Source organism: Nasonia vitripennis, chromosome 5 (assembly GCF_009193385.2).
Source record: "Nasonia vitripennis strain AsymCx chromosome 5, Nvit_psr_1.1, whole genome shotgun sequence".
Lineage (NCBI taxonomy): Eukaryota > Metazoa > Arthropoda > Insecta > Hymenoptera > Pteromalidae > Nasonia > Nasonia vitripennis.
The window spans coordinates 22,738,904-22,747,321 of NC_045761.1; the positions used below are offsets into that span (position 1 = coordinate 22,738,904).

Sequence of the window (8,418 nt, forward strand, 5' to 3'; positions counted from 1 at the left end):
TGCGATTACGGAGAATAAGAAATTGATTAAAATTTATCAAAGTATAGTTATTTTTTGTATTATATTACAATTTATTTCAATGAAGTGTAGTAATTCACATTCCCATAGTTTCTGCATAGTGAACACAAGAATGGTTACTTTTATTGCACATATCATGCAAACTCTCTATCACAGAACATCATTGTGTAGATAAGCAATTGAATATTTTGCATTATTTATAACAGCATAATTACACAACTCTGTTTGACATATGTGCGTAAGTTTGTAAAAAATTATACAAACATATATAAATCAATTATATTGTTAATGTATAAACCATTTGTGATGATTATGATAGATGAAAACATAATGTCAAACATGGTTTTCATTTTAACAAAGTGAAAAATTAGTAGTAACAATAAGCATATACACTTTCAGTACAATAATTACAACATTTTTTACATATAAACAATTGCAAACACAAGTATACTCTATTTTCTTGTAATCATTGTTTCAGTCTATGACTCACTCAATCAAATTAATATATGGACCATTTACAAGTTGTAAAAAATGGAGCTTTACAAAATCTTTATAACAAAATGAGGTCTACAACATAAAATAATTTGCCTATACAAGTATGTATGTTGGTCCCTTAGCAAGTTTTGTCAACAATTAATCCTATACAAGCAGTTCATATTTTTTCTCACTCTTGACTGCAAGCTTTTACTTGCACTTGCTATTGTTCATATTCCACTTGCTGGATCTGTGCCAGGACACTCCGTCTTGTGGCAACTTGGATGGAACATAGGGGATTAACCATACCAAATACCATTTGTCGCCAAAAACCTCTTTAATGTTCTGCTTCCATCCCAAACTGTAGCTATAGTTCTTCTTGTTTCTTTCGTCAGAAGTACAGCCATTGAAGAGCAGATTGAAATGGTAAACGCAAAGAGCACCAGTAAACAGCATTCCTATGACAGTGACGATGTAGAGCATCAAGTAGAACTGTTCCATCGAGCCATCGAATCCGAATATAAATATAGCCACAGGGAACACCAGTTTGACGATAGTCATAGGAAACTCAAAGTGTATCCTGCTCCAGATAAAGAAGTTATTATAAGCAAAGGAATACACCGTAGCAACAAACAAATAGAATATGAACATCAGGAAGTATCTATGATTATAGTGTCCCACACAGCAGGCTGTAAATATACAATGATGATCCCTCTTCAAGATACACGTGTCACAGGTTGTACAATGCCAAGATCTAGGAGGTGCTATCGACGTGCAGACAGCACAGAGCCTCCAGCCTTCCTTAATATTCATTTTACTCGTTGGTACTACCACTCGTTGAGTACTGGTATCAGAGAGCACGGTATAGGTGAAGTTACCCACAATGTTAATCATGATGAAGCTTCCCAGACAAAAGTGGAATATATACATAGCAGAGCCGGGCTCATACAGATTAGGCAGGACAACCCATAGCTCGAACCAGTAGAGCAACGGTACGATTATCAGCAGGAACGTCGTGGAGAGGATGTCGCTGGCCGTTCGAGGCAGAATTTTCCGTCGGATCAACATCTTTCTACACTTTCGTTGTCGATTTTTTCGTTGCCGAGGATGATGAGGGATGGATTGTTTGCTGTTTATCTCGTCACGCGAGCTTCCATGTTTAGGCGCAGCAGAAGCCGCACCGATGTGGAACCGTTTAAACACACGTGATTCGGTCGATAAAGACTGCAGGTGTGGGTGAAGACTTTACCAGCCGGGGCTTAGTTACCTATATGGGCTGCTTCTCTCCGATGTTGAAGCTCGAATGCGAGGGCTTGAGGAGTTTTGAAATTTGTTATTGATTTTGCATTTGTTCGCACTGTAGAGTGTGCTATATATATATAGCCGCGTGGAAAGATGATTTTAAAGGTTTTTGAAGAAAATTACTTTTCGGAACTAAAGAAATATTTCTGAAATGTAAGCGATTAAGACTTGCTGTGAGTAATGGGATATTAAATATGAATAAAAATGAAATGAAATAATTTTCAAATTAATAGCTCGATTAAAACCCGATTGATTTGCACTAAAAAATTCATCTTGTACAATTTATACGAAACGCCAATGTTTTGTATTCCTTTTTTAGAGATGGTAATTATAATTAATTTTTTATTCATCCGCGTCATCAGTTTGCGTTCAGTAGTTGATTTTTCATTGATTCCGGCAATTGAACTGTAATTAAAAAATCTACTCATTTTGCAAATTCTCAGAAGATTCTTTTTGCGATTAATTTTTTCGTATAGTCCCTATTCAAGATGATCTGAATAATTCATAAGAATGATACTATATACTGAAGAAAATTTCATGATCTATATAGATAATTATCACCCGTGCAAAGCTATTTTGCATAAACTTCGCATAATTCACACTTCCCAGACTTTGCAGTCCAATATACTTGCGTAAGATATGTACCGAAAATTATAATTTTCTTACATTTACATAAATCTGTCCGCTTTATTGTTATACAAATATACATTGTTGCGTACGATCAAATTATAATGCTAATTTTTTGTTTTATTATTTGATTAATATTCGAAAATTCAGCCTATAAAATTTTTTAATGAATCATCATTCGTTTATATATTGAAGTAAACAAATAATAATAATTTATAAAATTTATAGAGTAATTACCAAAAAATACTAGAAAATGAAAAAAGTCACCATTGCTATACACATTTATAGTCAAAATCAACATTAATTTATCAGATAATATAAGTACATCCTTCTGCTCTTGTTTAAAAAATTTATAATAATCTTCCACGAGATGAACTGAGTTATATACTTACACATAGTATTTCTTTGTTGATCAAGTTCAAAGATACGTTAAAGTTCGATTGTATAAAATCGCAATCAACCTAAAAACTATGTAACAGCTATTGTGAGTTTTAGTATAAAGAGCGACATTAGCATTTCACAGTTAAACGGATTGACGCGTGTCTTTATATTGTAATTATTTATGCCATTCTAAATTGCATTCAATATTTGTACTTGTTCCCCTCGATTGAATAACATAAAAGATAAGGTTTTTTGGTTCACATGAGCTGCTCATCTTCACAAAGCGCTTTAATTAAGTTCGGTACCGTCGTCCTTCAATTTTCGCGCGAGCGTAAGCTTCGGAAATATGAAGGTTTTAATTTTTGTTTTGTTTCTGTGCCTTTTCAGTGCTAGCAGTGGTAATTAAATTTTTTTTTTAATTTACGTTCAAAAAATGCAAATTTTTCGTTCATTTAACGAATTTTTCATTTTGAAGCAAAAAAAGGCTTCAGCGAAGGTGAACAGGATTGGGGATACATCAAGGTTCGAGAGTACGCGCACATGTTTTGGTGGCTTTTTTTCACAACTGCGGATGTCAGTGAGAACTATTACGAAAAACCCTTGATAATTTGGCTTCAAGGGGGTCCAGGACAGTCGTCCACTGGTTATGGAAACTTTATGCAATTGGGACCTTTCGATTTGAATTTGGAGCCTCGAAATCACACATGGGTATTTGATCGATTGATATAATAGTACTTCCATTGTTAATTGAATTATTTATTTATTCATTGAAATTAGTTATATTTTTTTGAGAATTTTATTTATTTAGGTAAAAAGTTATAACGTATTATTCATTGACAGTCCAGTCGGTACCGGATTCAGTTATGTCGAGCATCCTCACCATTACAGCAAAACAAATAGGCAAATAGCGGTCGACCTTTTAGAATTTATGACGGAATTCTACAATAAGTTTCCAAAATTCGCCGATACTCCCACATACGTTGTCACGGAATCTTATGGTGGGAAAATGTATTGAAAGCGTATTTTCCGTATTTTCTAGTGTGTAAGTACGAATGGGATATTTATGTATCTAGGTGAGTATAGGTCCAACGTTTTCTTATCCCCACTCGCGTAACTCTCTTTTCAGCACGTAAGTGCGTATGTATGTATCAAAGGTCCGTGAGTCTGTGTGTGTATGACGCGTATATAAGCGGCGTAAATATCGGTCCGTCCAGCAATATTGTGTCGCATCTGCTGTGAACAGGTCTTTGGGCTGCGCTAAGAGTGGTGGATAATTTATACCGTGTATTGTACCGAGTATAGAAGACTCGAGGTGAAGGTGTGAGTGGTTAAATAAACGGAAGCAATTATCAACGAACTTGAGTCATTTATTTGAGCCTATTCTACCTAAACATTAAAAGGTTATGGGCCCAGGCTCGCGACGAGAATAGACGGAGAAATACGTGGCAAGTAAAGTTTTGTGAAGTAATTTATCAAGAAATCAAGATGTCTCAAGAACACTCCAATTATCATTTTACCAAGTTCGATGGTACAAACTATCAGGTTTGGAAATTCCAAATGCGCGCAGTGCTCACAGCAAATAGCGTATACGACATTGTGCTCGGGACGAAGAAAAGAGTGCGCAGCGGCGAAACTGGCTACGATCAAGAAAAGGAAGAGAAATGGTTAAAAGACAACGCCAAAGCCATGTGCATACTCTCGTCTGCGATGGAAATAAATCAGTTAGAGTCCTGTATTACATGCGAAACTGCCAACGAGATGTGGATGAAAATGACTCTCATACACGAGCACAAGTCGGCAACAAATAGATCGACGCTATTGCAAAAATTTTATACCTGCAAAATGGAAACTAGTGAACCGGCTATAGCATTCGTTACAAAAATTCAAAATATGGCAAGGACGCTAGAAGACTTGGGTGAGAAAATTTCAGAAGCCGGCGTAATCGCAAAAATTCTCGGAAGCTTGCCGTCGAAATACAGCAGTCTTATTACAGCTTGGGACAGTGTTGATAGCGACAAGCAAAATATTGATAACCTTCAAGAGAGGCTAATAAAGGAAGAGAGACGGCTAAGCGAGACGGAAGAGAACGAAACAGGCGCATTTACGGTTTCGAATGTGCGACATGTAAACAAGGCAAGTAGAGAGACTGGCAATAATCAAAACACAAGACGCGAGGGCTATCGAAATTTATCGCAGGTAATATGCCACAATTGTAAGAAGCCAGGCCACATCATGAGATTTTGTCGTCGTAGAAGAAACACGAAAGGTAAACAAGCCGATACTCCAAAAGACAAATCCGATCATGTAAGTGCTTTCGTTACCACTATCGATGATAATTTCTCGCGTGAAAAAGCCGCTACACACCAAGAAATTGAACGGCTTATGAAATCGGACTCGTCGGAGATCTGGATTGGCGATAGTGGCGCATCGCGACATATGACTTACAGGCGTGATTGGTTTTCTTCTTTCACCTCAGAACATGGTGCCACAATTGTACTTGGAAATAACAAGGTGTGCGACGTAAGAGGCTCCGGTACAATCATTATTGAGAAATTTTTAAACGGAAAATGGCATCGCGGTCGAATTGAAAATGTATTATACATTCCGGAATTAAAGAAAAATTTATTTTCCATTGGTGTATGTACGGCCCTTGGTTACGAGGTATCCTTTTATGACAACGTTGTGAAAATATGTTTGGACGGCTCCGTGGTCGCGCAAGGAGAAAAACAGAATAATGGAATTTATCGAATGTTTTTTAGATCTGTTGCTCAATGTGAAGCTCATCTCTCGGCCAGCAGCCTTCAACAATGGCATGAACGAGCAGGCCATGTGAATAGACGAACTCTTCAAGAGATGATAAAAAATGGCGTCATTGAAGGAGTCAAGATAAGCGACGTAGAAGATTTTGTATGTGAAGCCTGCCAGATGGGTAAAGCCCATATTCTACCCTTCAAGAAGGAAGTTGAGCATCGACAGTGGAAAATGGGAGAGTGCATCTACAGCGATGTATGCGGGCCGATGTTGACAAACTCCATAAAGGGTGCTAGGTATTTTGTGCTATTTAAAGATGATGCGTCCAGTTACAGGCTTGTGTATTTTATTAAGCATAAGTCAGACGTTTTTGATAAGTTTAAAGAAGTAGAACGTCTTATTTATAATAAATTCAACTGTCGTATCAAGGTGCTTCATACAGACAATGGACGAGAATATTGTAACGGACAAATGAAGAAATTTCTAGCGCAAAAAGGCATCAGGCTGGAAACGACTGCGCCATACACACCCCAGCAAAATGGAAAAGTTGAGAGAGAAAATAGAACCGTGGTCGAGAGTGCTCGAACCATGATGCTGCATCGCCAGGTACCGAAGTATTTATGGGCTGAGGCTGTAAATACAGCAGTATACGTTCTCAACATGACAGCCACGAGTAAAAGGCCAGAGACAACGCCCTATGAGTGCTGGATAGGCAGGAAGCCTGATTATTCGCATCTCAAAGTTTTTGGTGTGCCGGCTTATGCACATGTGCCAAAGATGCTTCGAGATAAGCTGGATGCGAAGGCAAAGAAAAGCATTTTCGTTGGTTATCAGGACGAATCACGGAATTATAGATTGTACGATTATAAAACAAGAAAGGTATTTGTTTCCCGGAATGTTACATTTGTTGAAAATGAAAATTGTTGTGCCAATGAATATCAACAGGTTCAAGCCACTTTGCCATTGCCTTCATGCGACGGGGAAGAAATGGTTGAGAATCCTGTTGACAATGCATATCAAAGGATTTCCAGCGATTCAACAGAAGGTGCTGATGAATCTACTGCGGACGTAACCCAAGAAGGACCAACAACTATGAAGAAAACTGTCAACAAACAGACTACGAGAAAGAAAAACGACGCAGTGGATCCTTCAATTTTCTCCTCATGTCGCCAACTGAGAGTAAGAGAAAATATCAAGAAACCCGAACGGTATGAAGGAAATGTCACAGAGTATGAACCAGCAACGTACCAGGAAGCGATAGAATCTCCAGATGCTACAAAATGGACTCAGGCTATTCAAGAAGAATTGCTCGCCCACGAAAGAAATGGTACGTGGACTATTGTACCTCGACCGCAAGGACGAAAAGTCATAGATTCGAGGTGGATATTTAAAGTACAAGATCCGAAAGCTGGAAAAGAAAATCGGTACAAGGCACGTCTATGTGCGAGAGGTTTCAGACAAGAGTATGGCATCGATTTTAACGAAACCTTCTCTCCAGTAATCCGTTACGATGCACTCCGAGTTATGCTTGCGATAGCCACTCATCGGGATCTTGAAATTGTACAGTTTGATGTGACAACGGCATTTCTGCATGGCAAGTTAGAAGAAGAGGTGTACATGAAGATTCCTGAGGGACTACAAATCAACAGCGGTAAAGAGGAATATGTGTGCCGGCTCAATAAGTCCCTATACGGCCTGAAACAAGCGTCCAGATGCTGGAACGAGACTTTTAAGAATTTTTTGTTTAGTTTAGATTTTAAATGTAGTGATATAGATAGCTCGATCTTTATAGCGGTAAAGAGAAATGTAAAAGTGTTTTTGTTGTTATTTGTAGACGACGGTTTAGTTTTAACAGAGGACAAAGATGTATTAAGTGAAATTTTAGACTCTCTGCGAAATAAATTCCAGATTACTGTAAGTGATGTCGATAACTTTGTCGGTCTTAAAATTGTGCGTGATAGGGTAAATAAGACAATGTTTCTGCACCAAGCCGAATATGCAAGTAAAGTCTTGGAAAAGTTCAACATGACAGATGCAAATTCTGTAAGCACACCTATGGAGAAAAATGCTATTTCGTCAGAGGTGCAGCAACATTCTCAGCAAATCGAAAAATTGCCGTACAGAGAGCTAATAGGCTCTCTAATGTTTTTGACAGTTGTATCGCGTCCAGACATAGCCTATGCTGTTAATGTATTGAGCCGTTTCTTGAATAATTTTAATAGAACCCATTGGGAATTAGCAAAAAGAGTTTTAAAATATTTGAAAGGCTCTTTACATATGGGAATCCTATATACATCTAACGAAAGCGAACCACTACTTGTTGGCTATTGTGATTCCGATTTTGCGGGCGATCAGCTGACGCGAAAATCGACGTCTGGTTTTGTTTTTAAAATGTGTGGGGGTCCAATGTCCTGGAATGTAGGTCGTCAAAAAGACGTAGCACTTAGCACAACTGAGGCTGAATATGTAGCCGCGAGTTTAGCATCGAGAGAGGCAATTTGGTTGCGAAGATTATTGAGTGGCGTCGGATGTCCTTGTGCAAGTGCGACAGTTTTGAATGTAGACAACCAAAGTGCAATCAAGTTAGTCAAAAATCCCGTAATGCACAAACGCACAAAGCACATTGACATCCGATGTCACTTTATAAGAGAAAAATATGAGAGAGGAGAAATTGATGTAAAATATGTATCAACAGAGTGTCAACTCGCCGATGTATTCACAAAAGCACTAACGAGAAATTGTCATGAGAGAATGTGCAAGGGGATAGGGCTAGTACACCTTAGCGCATAAAATCATTTTGGTAAAATACGTAAAAAGGGGAAGTATTGAAAGCGTATTTTCCGTATTTTCTAGTGTGTAAGTACG

General features: G+C 38.0%; 1 protein-coding gene across 1 annotated transcript; it reads right to left on the reverse strand.

Moving 5' to 3' along the window:
• Positions 1–44: 44 nt before the first annotated feature.
• Positions 45–2,914, reverse strand: LOC100123826 (probable palmitoyltransferase ZDHHC24). The gene has a single exon (XM_003426660.5). It carries the CDS (start codon positions 1,558–1,560, stop codon positions 703–705), a length of 858 nt encoding a protein of 285 aa, XP_003426708.1. The 5' UTR covers positions 1,561–2,914; the 3' UTR covers positions 45–702.
• Positions 2,915–8,418: the final 5,504 nt, after the last annotated feature.

Excerpts from the sequence above, each read along its gene's own strand:
- LOC100123826 (XM_003426660.5), bottom strand. The coding sequence starts at position 1,560 with ATGTTGATCCGACGGAAAATTCTGCCTCGAACGGCCAGCGACATCCTC.